The 20850-nt window shown below is 44.3% G+C and overlaps 1 protein-coding gene across 1 annotated transcript in view; it reads left to right on the top strand.

Annotated features, from left to right (window-relative positions):
- Lmx1a (LIM homeobox transcription factor 1 alpha) overlaps positions 1 to 20850 on the top strand; it is a 147180-nt gene that overhangs the window by 91829 nt on the left and 34501 nt on the right. Inside the window, exon 5 of the mRNA XM_087906317.1 lies at positions 8661 to 8893. Coding sequence (XP_087762443.1) covers positions 8661 to 8893 — 233 coding nt within the window. The remainder of the gene's footprint in view (positions 1 to 8660; positions 8894 to 20850) is intronic.

Raw genomic sequence — 20850 nt, 5'->3', positions numbered from 1 at the left:
TCCTTGTGGTCAAGCTCACTGTTCCTTCTGGATCTCTGTTTCTTCCCCTTCATGAGGAAAGGGGACACTGATCTATCAGGGGAGAGGGTTAGTCAGGAGAGCGTGGTAGGAGCATTGGGCTTCTTAGTGCATATCCAGACAAAGGTCAGTGGTCTCCAAAAGGAGCACTCAGCTGAGAACTGAAGTGACCCAGAGCGAAGGTCTGTCCCAAATGTTTGCTAGGTAATCTCAGCATTAACCAAATAGCAACCGTTGGCTCTGGTGGGAGAGCCACGAGAATGACAACTTCCTGAACATATGCTAGGCCTTAGGCAGTGAATGTGGGTGTTCTCCCACCATGGCTGGCTACTATCAATGTTTGCTGTGGCCTATCATAGCCGTAGTAGCCTGAATGACTTTCACCCCCTGTTTCCTCTCCAGCTCTGGGCTTTTAACGTTTGTTTGTTGGTCTCTTCTCCAATAACATGAAAGGCTTATTGAAGTTTAATTTAATTTGTTACAATAACGATGAACAGACTCTTGAGATGGCATATGAGGCTCTATTTTTGGCTCAATGACCACCTCAAAATATGTTATCTTAGACAAATATTTACATGGGTAGATATGTTAAATTGATTTCGATAAAGGAAACTAATAGCTACTGCTTATGGAGAGCAGATATTCAGATGAATTATTTCATTAAATTTTTAAAAAATCTCATGTGACATAACATGTTTTTTTTGTAGAAACTGGACAACTAAAAGAACCTCAAACTTACTCATATTTGTAAAAACAGAACCAAGTTTTGCATACATATTCTTTAGTCTTAGAGCTATGGTGTTCCCCCCCACCTCTTCCCACTGTATCTGGCTGGCTGGAACACGATCTTTGCAAGATTAGAAGAGACATGCATGCTCTGCTATTTCAAGGTAAACTCACCCAGTGCTAACAGCCTTTTGAGAGGCAAAGAGCCACACGCCTCTTTCTTAGTGAGGCCAGCCTCATGGAGCTTCTGGGCTGCAGACATCACCACCAACAGTCCTTTCTCCCATTCACTCATCCCATTGTATGGTGCTCTGTGCAGTTCCCCAGGAGCCACCAGGAGACAGAGACTCTGATTGGCTCTGCCAGTCTCTTATTGTTTTCCGTGTTTTCACCACTGCAGAGTCCTAAGACTGTCTCCTATGGATGATCTTGCCGCTCCTATTGTCTCTGCAGACTTTCCCACCGTCTCAGGACCATGCGCTCAGTTGCTTATTGTGGTGCTGTTGGCTCAGCCTCAAGGACAGAGACCTTGAGCCAGCTGACAAGGTTGCTTGTGTCACTTCTTCTAAGGCCACAAGCCATGCTTTTGGTTCCCAATACTTTTGAATACTCTTCTTTCACCATCTCTCCTTCAGTTTAGCCACATGGTCTCCCAGGCTCCCAGCAGCAGATTTTCCAGCAGACAGTTTTGGCTCTTGGCCAATCCCTGTCTCTGCCTGGATGACCTCAGTTACCAAGTCAACATGGTACTTAATGAATGTTGCTATGCTGCCCCCTGGTGGAGAGGGTGGAAACAGAGCTGATTCCTGCCTTTTTAAGAACCACCGGTGCTGAACCTTCTTCTTCCTAAACCAGAGGATTCATACACCGCATTAACTCAGTTCCAGGAGCACCGTGGAAAGGCAGTATGCCCTATCATAGTCTGGCTTCCAAGGCTAAAGTTAGATTGTTATTTGTACACTACAGGAGGCTCAACTGGAGTTAACGTCTTTTGTATTTATCGGGTCCTCCATCCTTCTGTTTGTTTGTGGTCCAGATGCTTTCTGACTCTTCCTTTAAGGCCTTCCGGACCTTAGATTAAGGTTCATGGAGATCATGTTTCCAGACATACTTCTGGTCAGGAGCTGTCTGGGGTGCTGTCATGAGAGCTCACTTTATGCTCTTCTCAGTCCCGCAGGTCTGGGGTAGCTTGTGGGTTTGCACAAGGTTGCCATGCTCTCTGCTCTGCCTGGACGTGAGAAGTGGTACCATCAGCACGGAGAGGACGATGGGGTGTGAGGCATCTGATCTAGCTAGTGTACGATAGGGCAGGGATGGGGGGCATTGGAGGGCATCGTAAGGATTTATGGACAAAAGTGCCCCATGTACTGGTACTGAGACACAAAATGAACAGGTAGTTTCTCAGCTGATTTCGCTTTAATGTGTAAAGAATGCTGTTAGTCAGCTCTACCGGAGCTGTTAGGGCAATGTGTTACTCAAGTTCCTCTGGAGGAAAAGAACAAACGAGATATATACAGATATACAAGAGGAGATTTATTAGGAGAATTGGATTATGTGATTATAGAGTCCAAGTGGCCACCCTGCTATGCCATCGAGAGCCAGAAAACCAGAGAACCTATATATTGTAAGAGTCTAAAGTTAGGGTCCCGAGAGCTGGGTGTGTTGGGAGTTATGCAAGCCCCCAAGTCTGAGAAGCAACTGGGTGGTACCTAGGCACTGAGATGATTGTGACTGGTTAAATTCCATTCTTTCCAGCTCCGTCCCCACAGAGACACCCAGAAGTAATGTTTTGCCAGCTACTTGCACATCCCTTAACCAAGTCAGGTTCGCATCTAAAATGAACTATTTCAGGTAAACCCAAGTGAATCCTGTGTGGTTGGTTGCCTGGACACTGTCTTGGAGCCTACACAGCAGGCAAGATCTCAGGCCTAGCAGGTTTTCTTCATTCTCATTCTGCTGTGCCTGTCCTCCTGTGCAAAGCAGGGTTTTAAAAAGTCCTTACATTGTTCTAACTTCAGTCCTGAACTCCTGGCTCCAGCAGGTCCCTCCTCGGGGTGCTCTCTTCTCATTCTCCCAGCCTTTGCGGTCATGATTTGTCTTCCTTAAAAAAATAATTCTTGTTTCATATTTCAGCCCCTTTGTCCATCATGGTCATCATTATCACCATTGTAATACCATTTTATTGAGGAGTTGCCGTGTGCTAAGAGCTGTGCTAAGTGGTTCTGATTTGGTTCCGTTATCCGCACAGACTCCGTGTGTGGTGTGGTGTGTGTGGTGGTGGCCCTCTCATTGTTCCCATTTTGTAGATGAGTAAAGCAAGGCTCCTGTATTTTAATCAAGATCACAGAGTTAGTAGAGGGCATAGCAGAGATTTGGTCTTGGGTTTAGCTGATAAATCCTGTTATCTCTTAGGGAGCACGTGGACTGGAAATGGAGAATGACCCTATGTATTATGCATTCCCAAGCCTCTCTCCTCTGAAGCCAGACAGCACAAGTCAAGTCTGGCTGAAGTATGACACTCTCTATGAATTCATGAAATACTTCATACTTCTATTCAAAAGCAGTAAAATAACAAGCCAATCAAAGAGCCCAGTCCATGACACCGGGTGGGTATCTGGTAAAGACACGTTCCCTTTCTCTGCCTTCCATAAGCTTTTTTTGTTTTTAATCACATCATTTTGGGGGACTAGTGCAGGTTCTAACCATAAAACATCCTCTTTAGAGTGTGATGTTTTTCCTAAGACCATACTGCAGTCATATGTATCCGAATGTCACCTACTGTCTTGGCAGGCCACTGCCTGGCTGCTGTCGTTCCTGCAGTGCCAGGGTCCACCGCTGCTTCTGAAGTTCTCTGATTCTTTGTTGTTGGCCTCAGACTTGTCTCGTAGTAGCGCGTCAGTGTCAAGCTGTTATAGCTGCGTTTGAGATGCTCTTGTCTCCATAGTTACAAGACCTCCCAATACAAGACAGAAGTGGGAATGAATTAAGAGACTATCTAGCTTAGTGGATTTTAAACATGGCTTAGGAGTAAAATATTATCTTTCAGAAGACATGTTTTTCTAGTCTATATAATACATACAGTCTTAGTATTTTTAAATAAATAGTTTGCATAATATGTGTAGCCTAGAATATACTTATCTGGATGTGTGTGCATGTATGTGAGTATGCATGCATATATGCATGCGCACGTGTTAGCACCTGTGTGCTTGCATGTAAATGATACTGTATAAAAGACATTTTTTGAAGGATTAGCATGGCCAAGCAGTACCCTGCCGAAACACTGTCTGGAGATTAGGATTTAGATACAGGCTTCTCTGCCTGAGAATTGTACAATAAGAAGACATGGGGAACAGAGGCCTGGTCTCTTATTTCTTCCCCACCTCTAAGTTTTTGACATTATATGGTGTTTAGAGCAGAACTTACCTTTAAGAAAGGAAAGACAAGAAACTCAAGACCCAGGGACTGGCGTGGCTTCTTTGAACCTGTTGATAAAGGGAGAAGCCTGAGCTTAGGTCTACTTGGCTCTTTTCCTGACCTAAGATGCTCTTTTTCTGCTTTTCTTTCTACCGTGGCTCCAAGCACCGGATACAGATGAAGTCAGCCATAAGAAATAGTGCTCTCTATGGATGAAACTGGCCAATGATAGGGCCATAGGTGGGTGTGAGGAACATGCTCTGCCTGGCACACCACAAGTAGAGATGAAGTCAAAGCTAGGAGTCAGTAGAAGAGCTCACACTGGAAGAAGGGCTGTCTTAGGATGGGGCTCTGGAAGCCCTTAAACATGAAAACTCACCTTTGGGGCAAGAAGGAAATATTCACATGTATAAAAGGCAGATGCATGACCAATAAAAATGACTAAAAATTACCTGGGCATTAAAGATTATCACCTTTAAGTACCCCATACATGCATTCTTATTTTACCTTTCTTTGCTGAGGGATGCAGGCACTTGCTTGTCTTTATCCTCTGTGCAAACTGAGACTGCCAAGTGTCAGTGATAAGAAAACCATATCATTAGGATGTGGTCGAGCCTGTGGAGTAGACTTCCAGCAAGACTCACGGCTGTGCCTTTTGTAGCTTTTAGCTTTACAAGAAGATGTAAGCAGGGCATGGAATGAAGTTACAGTCAGTCTGTACTTCCCTGTCTGGAAAAGCACAGGGGAAAGACAGTAAGAGGAGGAATGAGGAAGGAAAAAGATAAAGAAATTCTGTGACTCGTAGATTCAGTCAATTGTCTGTGTCCTTCTCTATTATTTCCCTGTGTATGTCCCAACCACATCCAATTGTGGCCATTCATATAGAGCAGTGGTTCTCAACCTCTGGACCGTGGCCCCTCTGGAGATAGAATGACACTTTCACAGGGGTTGCCTATCAGATATCCTGCACATCAGCTATTTACATTACAATTATAACAGTAGCAAAATTATAGTTATGACGATAACAATGAAGATAATTTTATGGTTGGAGGTGACCACAACATGATAAAGTATTAAAGGGTTGCAGCATTAGGAAAGTTGAGTGGCACTGATTTAGAACTTTGCCTTAGGTAGGGTGCCCATTGCTGTGTTGAAACATCATAGCAAAAACACAAGTTGAGGAGGGAAGGGTTTATTTGCCTTACATTTCCATATTGCTGCTCATCATTGAAGAAAGTCAGGACAGGAACTCAAGCAGGGTAGGGACCTGGAGGCAGGAACTGATGCAGAGGCTGTGGAGGGGTGCTGCTTGCTGGCTTACTCCCCATGGTTTGCTCAGCCTGCTTTCTTATAGAACCTAGGACCACCAGCCCAGGGGTGGCACCATCCACAGGGGCCTGGGCCCTCCCCCATCAATCACCAGTTAAGAAAATGCTCTGTAGGCTGCCCCGCAGGCTGATCTTGCAGAGGCATTTTCTCAATGGAGACTTCCTGTCTCTCAGATAATTATGTCACATTGATACAAACCTAGCTAGCACAAGCCTCTTGTTGATTGTAGCTTCTCAAGGACTAGGGTGGATTCATTTGTTATAACATTCCTCTTCACCTCTCCTCCCAGAGGGTCATCTGTAGATGGAGGGACACACTTAGGACTTACTCCCTGGGACCATATTGCACAGGATACTTTTTCCCCCCGTGGAAGATGCTCTGTTTTCATTTTACAAGTGAGAATGAGGTCCAAGGAGGAGATGCCCAAAGGCATCAGAGAGAGGGGAGGTGACTTAGGGTGGTGAGGCAAGTTGGAGGTTGTCATGTCGACATAGGTGAGCTGACAGTTCTGGAGACACTGCCCAGCTTTCCCAGACCCAGCAGCCGGGCAGACTCTGAACCCAGAGTGCAGTCTCATTAGCATGCAGAGGGAGAGGTAACCATGGGGGACACATCTCAAGCACTAGGAAGAGACAGGCTGTGTTTTAATTATGACCTGGACTTTTGAACAAATCCTTTTCTCTGCTTCTCTGAGCCTTAGAGAAAACAACTTATGGGAGGCTGTGCAGTCAGCAGCTGGGTCCACAGTGGTACCCCTACAGCTGTGTACACATCTGGCACCCAGGTGGTAGATGGCAGGCTCCTCTTCTTGAATTGCTCTTGAAGGTTACAAGAGATGAGGGAGGAAGGTGCAGTTGACCTGGATTTGGATGCAGGGAGGCAGAGTGGAGGGTATCAGGCCTGCCTGCCTCTTGTGGCCTGCGGTCCTTGGGGGGAGCATGACCGACCGCTTCAGGACTTGAGCCTATACGACTGTTGCTATTTCTACCAGTGCTCCTGAGCCAACATGGCGGACTGTCTTTGTGGCGCTCACTCGGGCCCTCCCTTCTCTAACACTGGGGAAATTTACGAAGTTGCCCATGGGGGGGCAAATTGAAGGCGAAAGAAAAAGAGGAAGAGATTAACAGGCTAGAAGGCAGACAAGCACAGATGCTACCACTCGCTGCTGCGGCCTCCTAAGTGTTTGTTGACTCCCTGGGAACATTTGCCTTGAGTATGTTTAACAGTCCATCTCGGGCGAAGGGGAACAGAAGCAAGGCTTGGGGACAAAAGGCCTTTGACGGGCTCCTGGAGAAGCATTGATTAGTTTGCTCAGGTTGGCAAACAGAGAACAGGAACTTGGGAGGCCAAGGGATGAAGTAGGTAGATTTTCTGTACAACGCGTGGCATCTAGCAAGGGGCGAGGGTGTGAAAGAAAATACTGGCAGGGCTCCGGTAATGGTCAGGAAAACCACAGTGAGCATCTGGAGAATGGGAGGGGTAAGGGCAAGGGCCTCTGGTCCTTGGAGTCCTGGGTGTGAAGCTTATGGTGAAAGAGCAAAGCAGCCATTTGAATAGGTCCTCAACTTTACTCCAGTGCTGAGGTTGAGGGGTAGAGAGGGGACATACGGAGTTAACCTCTTCACAGGGGACCCTCGTGGCTGAGAGATGGACCTGGTAGTTCATAGTTTGTGTTGCAGGTCATATAACCATCCTTCAGATTGGGTCCATTCTAAGGCTTTCTGGGGTGGTTTGGAATTCACGGCAGGTGACTTCATTCTCTTTCTCAAGCGTTGGCTTCCTCCACTCAAAACTTAAATGTCTTTCCTCTCTCCTGTGCCAATATGTGTGTCTCACTTCATTGGAAACTCTTCCCAAGCTTCCTCTTCACTCCCCGCCCCCCGAAACTTTTCCCTTCTTCAGGAAACTTCCAAGATAAACATGCCATGTGCAGGGATTGCCTTCTAACCAAACAAGTGCAATTTTATGGTCGGGAGGTGGTTGAATATTGTAATTCTTTATATATGCTATAGCTTTGTGTTGAAATATTTTGTAGACACGGGGGCACCTCTGCATTGTTCTTTTTAAAGTTTTAGTGCCACTGTGGCACACATGTGGGTGTCAGAGGTCAACTTTATGAAGTCATTTTCTCCTTACATCTTTTCAGTGGGCTTCGGGGTTTGAATTCAGGCTGTTGGGTTTGCACGACAAGGATCTTTATCCTCTGAGTCGTCTTCCTGGTCTTATTTATTTTCTTCCACAAACATATGAGCTCCACACAATGACAGATTTGTCTTGTATACTGTTGTGTCTGCATCAATGCCATTCACACACACACACACACACACACACACAAACACACACTCACACTGTACACTCGACTCCATATGTAGACACAGTTGGGGTGTGGTTTCTTTTCTTCCCCTCTCTGTGAAGACGCTGAGTAGATAGTGTATCATGGTTTACACTGAATTAATGAAAATAAATGAATGAAAAGAAGAATAAGTAACTGGCACAGGAACAAGCAAAGAGATAGGATTGGCACCCTTAGGCCCATGTGGTAGTTGGCTTCTCTGTAGGAAACCACTCCAGTTGTTTATGTTCCCACCATTCCCGCCAAAGTGGGACTTCTTAGCGGAACAAATTGGCATCAGCTTCTGAAATATACGTTGTGTCAGCTCGTGTCTGGCTCTGTGGAGAGAGGAGCAGTACTGTTTGATGCTGAGCCTCTCCTTTCTGGTCTCTCCCTTATGTCATCTGACTTTCTTATATCTATCAGGTCCTCTGGTATCTAGGGACAATAGAGTCTTTCTTTGGAAAGACTTCCGCCCCTGCAATTGTGCTACTGCTTTAGAAAAGAAACAACTCTCTTTTGAAAATAGTCAATGAATGCTCTAATGAATGAATCCCACAGTTAGATGATTAACTTCGTGCCTATGCCAATGCATTTACAAATGCAATTACGGCTTCATCAGATAATACAAAAGTGAAAAAAAATAGATCTTTAAGTTTGGGGACTTCCATTAGTCAGCCGGAGTTGTCATGGATCTCGGGGGACCAGAAAGACAGGAATTACCCAGGATCTGAAGCTGACTTCAGTACAAACATTCCTGTCCAGGGTCTGAAGACCTTCTGGCTGATGACTGGAGGAGACCCAGCCTTACGCTCATTGCTTTTCTTTCTCTCCCACATAGATTATTTGCTGTCAAATGTGGAGGCTGCTTCGAAGCCATTGCACCCAATGAGTTTGTCATGCGTGCCCAGAAGAGCGTGTACCACCTGAGCTGCTTCTGCTGCTGTGTCTGCGAACGGCAGCTGCAGAAGGGGGATGAGTTTGTCCTGAAGGAGGGCCAGCTGCTCTGCAAAGGCGACTATGAGAAGGAGCGGGAGCTGCTGAGCCTGGTGAGCCCAGCGGCCTCGGACTCAGGTGAGTGCTGCTGGTGGGCAGGGGCTGCACGGGATGCTGCCTGGCTCCTTGGCAAGGCAGTCCTGTGCATTTCAGCAACTTCTTTTTTAAGCTCAGAAACATCGACTACTAGTGAGATTTTGTCATGCTAATGGTGCATAACGAATGGTACCTAACTTCCAAGGTATAGGACCCACTGAAAGCACACACATTTAGAAGTTTCTGGGTTAGCAGGAGGGATTTCCTTTGGGCTGGATGGAATCTGCTGACCTCCACTTGAGTTAAGCTCCAGGCCTAGATTAGGTTCAGGTCTTCTGTGATTTGCTCTTGAACTCAGGCTAGAGGAGCAGGCATGATCTGGTGCCAGTCACGAAGGTGCATGGAAGCAGGTGCTACCGCACATGCACACTTGTAGCATCAGCTGGGACCATGTCTACTAATATCCCATTGGATGAGGCAGTTTATAAGCTCGAACCCACAGAATGTGGAATTATACTTCATGCAGCTTGAAGCCTTGCTAGCCAGGCTCCATAATATATAGAAATATGCTATTATTCGTGGAGATGGGGGGAACTGAACCAGCCATCCCGTCTACTGCAATCATTGAATTTCTCCCAGCATTGTTCCCTCATCTGCTTCAAGGGAGTGCTAGGATCTGCCTGAGATTCAGTGGCTTATGTCATAAAGGAACTAGAATATTTTTTTTTTCTCTCCCTCACCAACCAGCCTTCACCCCATTGTGACTTTAGGGGAAATAAAAGGTGGAAGAAACAGGAGGTACAAAGACTTTACAGGGGATGTTTCAGTGGGTCAACTTTCCAGAAGTTCCATGGGGCAGAGTTTGTCTTCTCCCAAGAGTCTGTGAGAAGCCGTGGGTGGTGTTTATGTGACTTTGCTCATTTTTCCCATGTCTTCATTTTTTTCTCAGCCTGTAACACACTTACCAGATGGCTCATGGGTTCAAGTGTTTGCCACCCAAGTGTTAGGGATAGAGATTGAATCCCCAGTACCCATGTAAATGCTGGGTGGGTCCAGGCCCACCTGTAATTACAGCCTCAAAAGATGGAGACAGGGTCTCCAGAGCAAGCAAGCTAACATTACTATCCACATTGTGAGATCTGAGTTTGATGAAAAGCCCTGACTCAGTGAATAAGTTAGAGGAGTGATAAAGGATAATTCTTAGAATCAACTTTGGGCACCCATGTGCACACATATCTACACTCTCAGACATTACAGGCTGGGAAGAATGCAAGGAGCCTGGTGCAAATGAGCAAAGTCACATGGTTACCATCCATGCACAGACCTCTCTCTCTCTCTCTCTCTCTCTCTCTCTCTCTCTCTCTCTCTCTCTCTCTCTCTCTCACACACACACACACACACACACACACCAAAAATAAAGCAAAGAAAACAGGAGGAAGAGGGAAAGAGTGAAGCATCTTGTTTGATCAATCAGTGTCAGAAATTGTAGATTTGCCCCGTAGTCCTCAATGCAGGGACAAGCTATCAGTTCATTCCTCATAAAGGCAGGCCAGTCTGCATCCTTGCTGGGCACTGCTGTGCCCTATGTTAAGCATGTCCTGTCATTTCACCCTCAACACTAAATCTACAACCTTGATATGACTCTTCTGTCTTTCTTAGTCTTATTTTCTTACTGTGATGTTTTCTTGGCTTTCATTTTAAAGTTAATTGCCCTCCTTAGTATACTTGCTGCTCTCTCTCTCTCTGTCTCTGTCTGTCTCTGTCTCTGTCTCTGTCTCTGTCTCTCTCTCTCTCTCTCTCTCTCCCTCTCCCTCTCTCTCTTCCTTTCTCTGGCCAGGGATCTCCTAAAGCGCATCATTTAAAATTAGCCTGAAAACTCTGCCCTCTGATAAATGGAAAAGCTCATAACTGCACGCTATACACCTTACCTTTTTAATACAGAGTGGGTCTTTCTTTGAACCCTACTGACTTTGTCATTACCTTACATGTAATTCCATTTAAAAAAAGCCCATTTCATACAACTGCAATCAAATTTGAAGCTTAGATTCTTTATCTGCTAATGTCGTAATGCCAAAGCTCTTCTCACCATAGAGAATTCTAGCTGCCACATGGCATGTCCTGCCTGATTTGTGCCATTATCAAGTCATTGATAAAACATTAAAATGACCTACAGAAATAGTTCAGTCAGTGAACCGCTTGTGCAAGCCTGAGGACCTGAGATTGATTCCCAGATTCATGCAGAAAAGCTGGGTGTGGTGACCCAAGCTTGTAATCACAACACTGGGGAGGCAAAGATGTGTGGATCCCTGGGGTCTGGCCGCATAAGTGAGCTCCAGACCATTGAGAGGCCATACTTCAGCAAACAAGGGGAGTGGCTCTTGAGACTGATCTCTGACCTTCAAATGTGCACACACACGAACATACACCCATACATACACACAGAGAAATAGGCATCCACATATACACATATGCACATACACAAACACGCACCCACATATACACATATATGTGCCCACACAAACACACACCCACATGTATACATATGTGCACCCACATATATGCGCATATGCACACACACAAAATATTAAGATGGCAGGACAGAAGATCATTCACTCAAAAAGTACTTAAGAAACAGATCTCCCGCTTACTGTTGCCAGTGTTGAGAAGGAAAGTGGTTCAGGGAGATACCTGCTGTCCCTTTAAGCACTGAGAATCCATGATGATTTTTGTAGTGTTTTTTTTTTTCTCTCTCTGTGTGTGTGTGTGTGTGTGTGTGTGTGATTAGAGCCTAGAGGTTGTTTGATTGTTGGGGGTCTTCCATAATTTCTCTCTACCTTGTTTTTTGAGTCAGGGTCTCTCACTGAACCCGGAGCTTGCCAATCCAGCTTGACTGGCTCTCTAGCAAGCCCCTCTTAGCACTGGCATTGCAGCTGTTCAATGCCACTCCTGGCCTTTACATGGGTTCTGGGGACTGAACTTAGGTCCTTATGCTCCCATGACATTGACTTTACTGACTGAGCCTTCTTCCATGACTTTCTGATCTTTTGAGCTAGGGTCTGTCTAGGTAACCCAGGCTAACTTTGAGCTCGCAATCTTTCTTCCCCACTTCTCAGGTGCTAGGATTACTGGTGGGACCCACCACACACAGCTGAACACACTTTTCTGAGGTGGCCCAGTCTTTTTTTGTCCTGCTTTGCCAATAGCCCTGAAGCAACCTCTTTAGCAGGTAGATATAATTCAAAATCAGAGGCAGACTGTTTTCTTTGGGCTTTCTAGGTGATGCGGATGCTCTAGTGCCTCCCTAGTGTCTCTGGGGAAGGGCTCCTGTGAGGTCTTAAGCCTGAGCTCTTTCCCTTCAGTAGGGAACCAGAGGGTCTTGTCACTGGTGGGCGTATTGGAGATTATGTAGCTCACATTCCCACCAGAGGTTCCACACACTTCTGCTGAAGCTCCTGGACCACAGGGAGCTGGAGATATAAGGAAACACACCCATGTGCATTTCCTGCTCACTCCTCTTTAAATACGACGCGGCCTCCAGATGTGTGGAAGCTTCCCCCCAACTCTCAATCAACTGAATCCTGACACTGTCTCCTGGAGGTAATATTGTACTTCCCAGATTGCAGGCTGGGTCTCCTAGGGCTGCCTCTGCACTTTTGATGGCAGTCACAAGCTGGAGATTGCCATCCGTGTTTCTGACTAACTGGCTATAAATTGGAGTTCCCAGGACAGCCTCCTGCGGCTCAATTAATTTGTTAAAGTGCAGGATAGAATTCAAGAAAACGTTTCATTTATGATCTGCCATTTCTCACAAAAGAATTTCAGAGGGTGCCAAAGGCAGATAGAGAGATACGCAGGGCACGGTGTACGCAAAGGGAATTGGCACTCCTATAGCTCCCTTCAATGCACCAGCTTCCATATCCCTCCACACCTCTCAGAACGTTAACTCGACCCTGTCCTTTGGGGTTTTAATACAGCTCTATTGCACAGGCACAATTTTATCATTAGACGTTGACGATCAACTCAGCCTTCAGCTCCTCTGCCCTGCTTGAGAGTGGAGGACTGACTGAACTGATCAACCATCCAATCTTAGGTTGGCATCGACAGGGATCAGACTCAGTCCTACAGTTATCTGGGATAACTATCCCAAATACCCCAGCTACCAGCTATCTCATTAGTATGCAATGTTATCCTTACCACTGGGGACTGAAAGGAGTTGTCTGCTGAAAGGCCGAATGTAGAGCATTCATGGTGTATGTCACATCAGAGAACTCTTAACCTGTTCTTCTTTTTTGTGTATTTTATTTTTAGTGTTTTTATTGAGCTATATATTTCTCTCCCCTTCCCCCCTTCCTCCCCCTTCCTTCTACCCTCTCCCATGACCTCCAGGCTCCCAATTTACTCAGGAAATCCTATCTTTTTCTACGTCCCATGTAGATTAGATCCATGTATGTCTCTCTTAGGGTCCTCTTTGTTGTCTAGGTTCTCTGGGGTTGTGAATTGTAGGCTCCTTTTTCTTTGCTTTATGTCTAAAAGCCACTTATGAGTGAGTACATATTATATTTGTCTTTCTGGGTCTGGGTTACTTCACTCAATATGATATTTTCTAGATCCATCTATTTGCCTGCAAATTTCAAGATATCATTTTTTCCACAGTGTAGTACTCTATTGTGTAAATGTACCACATCTTTTTTATCCAGTCTTTGGTTGAGGGGCATTTAGGTTGTTTCCATGGTTCAAATAATGCTGCTATAAGCATAGTTGAGCAAATGTCCTTATGGTATGTTGAGCATCCTTTGAGTATATACCTAAAAGTGGTATTGCTGGGTCTTGAGGTAGGTTGTTTTTTAGTTTTCTGAGAAATTACCATACTGATTTTCATAGCGACTGTACCAGTTTGAACTCCCACCAGTAATGTAGGAGTGTTCCCTTTACCCCACATCCTCTTCAGCATGAATTGTCATCAGTGTTTTTGATCTTGAACATTTTGACAGGTGTAAGATGGAATCTCAGAGTTGTTTTGATTTGCATTTCTCTGATGACTAAGGATGTTGAGCATTTCCTTAAGTGTCTTTCAGCCATTTTAGACTCGTCTGTTGAGAGTTCCTTGTTTAGGTCTGTACCCCAATTTTTATTGGACTATTTGTTCTTTTGATGACCAATTTTTGAGTTCTTTGTTTATTTTGGAGATAAGACCTCTGTCCGATGTGGGGTTAGTGAAGATCTTTTCCCATTCTGTAGGCTGTCGTTCTGTCTTGTTGACTGTGTCCTTTGCTTTACAGAAGCTTTTCAGTTTCAGCAGGTCCCACTTATTAACTGTTTCTCTCAGTGTCTGTGCTACTAGGGTTATATTTAGGAAGTGGTTCCCTGTGCCATTGCGTTCAAGTGTACTTCCCACTTGCTTCTCTTCTATAAGGTTCAGTGTGGCTGGCTTTATAATGAGGTCTTTGATCCATTTGAACTTGAGTTTTGTGCATGGTGATAGATATGGGTCTATTCTTCTGACATAGATTGTCAGATTGTGCATTTTGAGCCTCAGTGTCTGTTTTGGTCCATGTACAACCTCAAACTTTGGTTCTGGCTTCACTTTTAGAAAACACACAGTAAGAGATCATTTCCCTACTCATGGTTACCTTTTACGTTGATAGAAACCATCTCTTGGGTCTAGGAAACTCCAAAGTCTTTTCTAGTTTCTCCCCACTCCTTTAAGTAGTCCATAGAAAAGATGTTTTGATCTATCTGTGGAAATATCATGCTGTCTTTAAAAGGTACCACCATGAATGGAGTGTGATATGCCCTATGTGGTATGCCTAGAACATTGCTATTTTTACTGCTTGGCTGGGGTATCATATTTTGTTTATATACTCACAATTTACTGGTTGTTTGACCTGAGAATGGAGGCAGGGACTCCTGGCTCCTGACACCTGACTGTGGACAACTATGGCCTCTAGCCAGTTCAAGTTAGGTTTCTCATTTTTCTCTTTTAGTCTCCTGCTTTCTTTTCAAATGAGCAATTACCCAAGTATCTTGTGCAGCAATTTTACAAGCTTAAGTCTGAATTAAAAATTTCAATCTATAGTTTAGTTGAAAATGAGACAGATGTTTCCAGACTCTTCCAGCTTCCTTGTGTGCTAATGTTGCTCTTAACTGCAAACAATGAAGATGGTAACTTCCAGCTATAGGATTTATTTGATTTCAGGAGATTTTCTCTAATGTCTTCATTTATTCAAACATCCAGTGTAGGGTACCATGTTGCACTGCACTTGCTTATAGATTATTTTTAAAGCCAAACATCTTTATTTCTTGTTTCATTCCTTGATTAATGAAGAATGTCTAGTTTGAGTTGGATACATATTTTGTTCCTTTGAACAGAATTTTCTTTTTTGCATTTTATTTCCTCTTTGTGTCTCTTGCCATGGAATATAACTGTATTTTTGTTTTCCTCATTTTGGGGTTCATCTGTGTTTTTGAGGACAGGAAAACTATTTAGATTATGCCTGGGATTCGTGCCCTGGCTGTGACGGGGCTCTTTCAACTGATCCTCTTGTGTAGAGGGATTTCCCCAGAGGAAGCCTGGGCAATGAAGTCCACCCCAGGACACATTTCTTTGAAGGACACTTTGTGTTTTATGAGATGGTGTAGCAACTTCCCAGACTTCACTGAGGAGCCTGTCCCTGTACTCTGCAGCCACCTGCACAGCACTGCTTGGTCTGCCACAGACATGTGATGATGTGTGCTTCTTGTTTGAACACATTCCCTCTTCTTGTTCATATTGACCTCTGAGGCCAAGAACCACACATCATTAGAGTTGTAAGGTATTTTTCCTCTCACTCACACTGTTGGTCAGTCCTTTTTCTTTCTGATTTTTCTTAGCATGTGGAATGGCTGCTGTGTCTGTCTAAGTTTCCAGATACTTCCCACCACTTTCTCTGTCTAGAACCCCACCCCCTTTGTTTCTCAGTCATACTTAGCAGCACTGGTGGCTAAGCTCTCTTTTATTGTTTGTTTAATTAAAAAATTACTTATTCATTATTGGTGTGTGTGTGTGTCTGTCTGTCTGTCTGTTGTCTCTCTCTCTCTCTGTGTGTGTGTGTGTATGACACAGCACATGTGTAAAGATCAAAGAACAGTCTGTTGGAATCCATTCTCTCCTTCTAACTTCATGGGTTCTGGGGATCAGATTCAGATTGCCAGGCTTGCCCAGCCACTGTCTTTACCCACAGAGCCACAGGCTCTTTCTTCATTTCCACCTACAACACCGGGGATGATATTATTGTCTACAGTACAGCAACATGTCTTTCAATCCGTGTTGGACTAATCTTGTTCTCTGATAACGTAGGTTATGAGCAGTAGTTATCTCACAAGTTCTGGAAAATACCAGAATGTTTCTTGGAATTTTTCTTGTCAGTTCATTTTTACAGTGTAAGCTATGAAAGATAGCAGGAGAAGGAGGAGGTCTTGTCTGTTTGGGGATCTGCGATGAGGCAGGTCCAGGAGTATAGCTAACCTGACATTCAAAAGCAGGGGAATCTTGGGCCAGTCACCCTGCCCTGTCAAGACTATTTCCTAATTCGTAAAAAAGGGGGTTGCCATACCTCCTGAGGAGCCTGCTTTTAGGATGAAAAGAGATAATGCAGATCAAGGCATGAAGCTTGATTGGTGTCTACCCAGTGGCAATTTCTATTATTAGCTCTTGGCAAGGTGTTCATGTACTTCTGGGTGTCTTATGACCTCTGCACTCATTTTGCAAAAGTCCATCATTTCCCAAATATCTCCTTATCCCTCCTTGCCCTCTATTTCAGATGTCTCTGGAGAGCTGGCACAAGGTGTCTCAGGGTGGTATGGGGGGCTTTTTATTTGGGGTGCTGAGTACATGAATTGGAGATGTGTGATTTTCTACTACAAGCATGTATATCTCAGAGACTGTCTTTAGTTTTAGAACATTCTGGCTAGTGTCACATCCTGGGCAGATAATACAAAAAAAAATCAGGTGGAAATAGTCTTTCAATGACCTCTGGGACTATTAAAATCCAAGCAAGAATGGGAGACGTTTACCAATTGTGTTTCTGTAATAGGCTAAGATGAAGCTGAGATTCATCGTCATTATGATTGATTTGAGCTCCTTTGCTTGCCCAGATGTTACCTTCTTACTAAGCACCACCTTTTCTGCACAACTGTCCTGGGGTGTATCTCTCTGAGCTTCTTGGTCTGATGGAGTGATGCATCTCCACACCTGAGGAGTGGAGTAGACTCCTCCGGCAAGGCCATGTGACCTGGTGGTTCCATCAATGAATGCTGTTAAGTCCCACGTTCTTCCTTCCATCCCCCAGTAGGTCTGTTAGCATCACTGCACACCACTGTCCTTTTAGATGCCCTTCCGGTTGTCATTAACCTTCCATCCAGCACTTACTTTCTACAGACTTCTACTCTATGTCAGTCTGTAGACTAAATAAATGCTGCTTCTTAGCTGCAGAAGAACAAAAGCCAAGGGGTTGCTGACTTCCAAGCTGTACAGTGAAGGAGACTTCTCGAAGTCAGCATAATCGTCCCAGAACAGTGGATACAGTTTGGGCTATAAAGAGCCTGAGAGATGGACATAGGGACATTGCTGTGAGGTTAAGCTTGCCATTCTTCTCTTTAATAAGCAAATGGGTTACTCATTCAAAAACCAGAGTAGTTCCTACAAGTACTTCACTAAGCATTATAATGGTGAAAAGTGTATGTAAATCATGTTTTCAATATTCTTTACAACAGCCTATTTTTAAAAAATTTAACTGTACTTTCCATGCAGTAATAATTACCATTTTTTCAGAAACACACACATTCACTTCTCTCCCAGCACTTAGATGGTTCATTGCTTGCCTTGCACATTGATGTAATGTTTTAATTCTAATCCTAGCTGTGTTAATTTCATAACTTTCTTGTTGTAATTATATTTATAATTATATTATAATTATAATCTTATACTGTGTTGCTTTTATAAATTTCATATCAATTGTGGCCTGATGCTTGAGAAATACTTCTTCAAAGTGAAATTGCCTACAGATCTATCCCCAGGTTTTGGAGTTAATATAAATTCTTGAAGTTTCAGGCTAATAAATATATTTTAAGTCATATGCCATGTGCTAAGAATAGAGCAAGAGGCATACTGTCTTGTAATGAAGATTTCTGTACAGTGTTTATCAGAGAGTACACGTGCAATCTCTTGCATCGTTCAGAGATACACAACAGGTCTTCCCAGACTCTGCCTGATTTATTAACCTGGCATTTCTGACTGGGAGGCAAGAAGTGGTTATAATTGCTGGGCCCTTTAGATTGTTTTCAAAACCAACACTTTCTTGCTCGAAGCAGCCATATAGTTACTAGAAGGATTGTTTGTTGTTCTCTATCTAAGGCTTCTTTTATGTGCAGAACCTTTCTCTTTTAGTGTATTTGTTTTGTCTCCATAACATAGAAGGAGAAGTAAAAACACAGGATACTTGAGTCAGGGATAAGCCAGAATAAGAACTTAATTCTACCAATTACCAAGTCCGGACACTTGATACTGAAACAGAGGGCTTCGGCCCTCTCTGTAATTAGAAGTTGGGTAGAGTTTATCTTGGTGTTTAAAAAGTTACAGGCAACGTTCAGATTTAGACAATACTTATCTCTTTTCCACTGTCTTGAAACTTGGTTTGGAAATGTGTTCAGTCTTAATAATGTTGATGAAAATGAATAACAAAAACCACAAAATTAGTGTAGTTGCTTCAGAACATATATAACCTGCATTAGTGTTTATAATTAGTCATTTCCCATGTTCAACCCCTGTAAGTAAAAATGACCACATGTAAAACATATCATTGTGTTTTTCATAACGATGAGGGATTCCGGCGTTGATAACTACCAAACCATCTCTCTGCAGTTATTCTTACTGAAAGTATTTCTTGAAGTTAAATAGCTTAGTCTTCCTACGGAGCTGGTGGTTAAGGCAGTTTTGTGATTCGTCCCATTATGCAGTGAGGGGCAGGAGCATGGAAAAGTTGATTAAAGCACCGCAGGTACTACGGCTAGTCACCGCAAGGGCCACAGTTCAGACCCAGGTGGTCTGGTTGCAGTCTGTCTTCTTAAGCAGTACTGTGCTGTCTGGTCATCAGAAACACACATGTAGATTAAAGCAGTCCTCACATTGTCGCCTCACGTTTTACTGACAACTCGCTGGCTGGCTGTGGTGGTGATCCAGGGCTCTCTAAGACTCCCTACCTACCCACGAGGTCCCCAGCGAAGCATCTTGCACATGTAATCAGGGCAATGACAAGGAATTGATCTGAACTGAATTTACCACTCCCATTCAAAGCCAGTCACGTGTTCACGTCCTGCTTTAACCTATATGTTCTTCCTTAGCACTAAGCACTATCCTTGAACGCATTATGGACGCCTTATAGCGGTAGGAAGCTGGGAAAGATGCGAGGTCAACCTAATGTGTGGAAATGGAAGCGATTCAAAAGTGCGTGTGCAGAACCGTTAGAGTTTTTGTCTTGTGTTATTTTTACAGTTACTCATCCCACTTCTGGTTCAGTCCTTGCGTTTTATCTGATGGCAGCAGGAAAACTTCTTCCCCACCCCTGCCTCAAGCCTTTTGGATACGTATCAGGAGTGGAAACCATAGCCCTCATGAAATCAATTAGGCCTGGCAGTGGGTGAAATCGGTACATCTAACAGGCTCTGTAATAGTCCCACTCTTTGGAGTCTTTGTTTCTCCTTTGGCAGAAACTTCTCTGTGCCTTTATCTCTCTGTTGGGTCCTCCCTGCAGAACTCTGAAGCATGGCTGGTGAGTTCAGGGTGACGGTCCCTGTGCATGCAGAGCAGCTCATCTCCTGGGCTACCTGTCCCAAGGACGCAGGTTCTCCCCAGTATAGTAAATGCAAGTTGTGGAGGAAGTTCAAGAAAGGGCTGGTTTTCTTGGCCTGGCAATCCAGCCCCACGCACACTAGCCATGGGGTTTCAAGGCCATCTGAAGAGGCTTTAGAAACAAACACTTCACCCTGCAGTGGAAGAGTCCTAGGCTGTATCCCCCTGTGCCTTTGTGCCTCTGTGGCTACAGAAAACCCCCAGTGTTTTCTAAGGATTGGTAGAAGACTAGTTTAGAGCTTCTTCTGAGTACTGTGGTATTTTATGGGGCAAAAACAAATGGAAAAAAAGTAATGCAAGACCCATTTGGATTCTCAGTGGTCCAAACCAAATCTGCACACTGGGGAGGCCAGAGGCTTGTTTAGGTCTTTTGGTGAGTAGGTCCAGGAGTCTGAATATTTTAGCATGTGTGCACTAGGTGGGGACCCAGGTGGTATTCAAGGAATTTCTTCTTGGAAGAAATATTCAAGTATTTCTTCTTGAAAACCTGTGAGGGTAGAAAAGCTGGCCAGACCAACTGAGCAGCCAGTTCATCTAGGAGTTTCCTGAGTGGTACGTTAAATAGGGCCTGGAGCATATAGAAGCATGCATTTGACTATTGAGCAAATATTTGGGGACACAGACAATATGACAGGCCTGTGGTAATGCTGGGTTGATAATTCTGCTCCCCACAAATTTGCATTCTAGTGGGAGAAGACCATTAATAACCAGGGCACTCAGATCATGTGTGGCTCCTCAAAGTAGTCCCCCTGCATAAGGCTTCTTATGTATTTTTAAAAGTGTGTGCGTGTGCACGTGTGTCTGTGTGTGTGCGTGCAGAAACCAGAGGAGTGTCAGATCCCAGAATTGATGAAGTTACAGGTGGTTGTGAGCTGCCTTACGTGGGCGCTAAAAACCAAACTCTGGTCCTCCGCAAAAATAGCATGTGATCTTAACCACAGAGCCGTTCTCCAGGCCCTTCATATATTTCTTTTCTTCCTTGACGTTGGGTTTCTGTGGAATGGGCCTTAAGGATTTAATTAGTCAGGCATGCAACCTGAGATCTGGGGTTCCGTAATCCCTGGGTGAGCACAATGTTTAGGAAAGGAAGGTTGTGAAGCACAGCTCCAGAAGG

This window comes from Myodes glareolus, chromosome 5 (genome assembly GCF_982192425.1).
Source record: "Myodes glareolus chromosome 5, mMyoGla1.1, whole genome shotgun sequence".
Classification (NCBI taxonomy): Eukaryota; Metazoa; Chordata; class Mammalia; order Rodentia; family Cricetidae; genus Myodes; species Myodes glareolus.
Note: the sequence above shows the minus strand (reverse complement) of the source record. Positions and strands in the feature narration are given on the sequence as shown.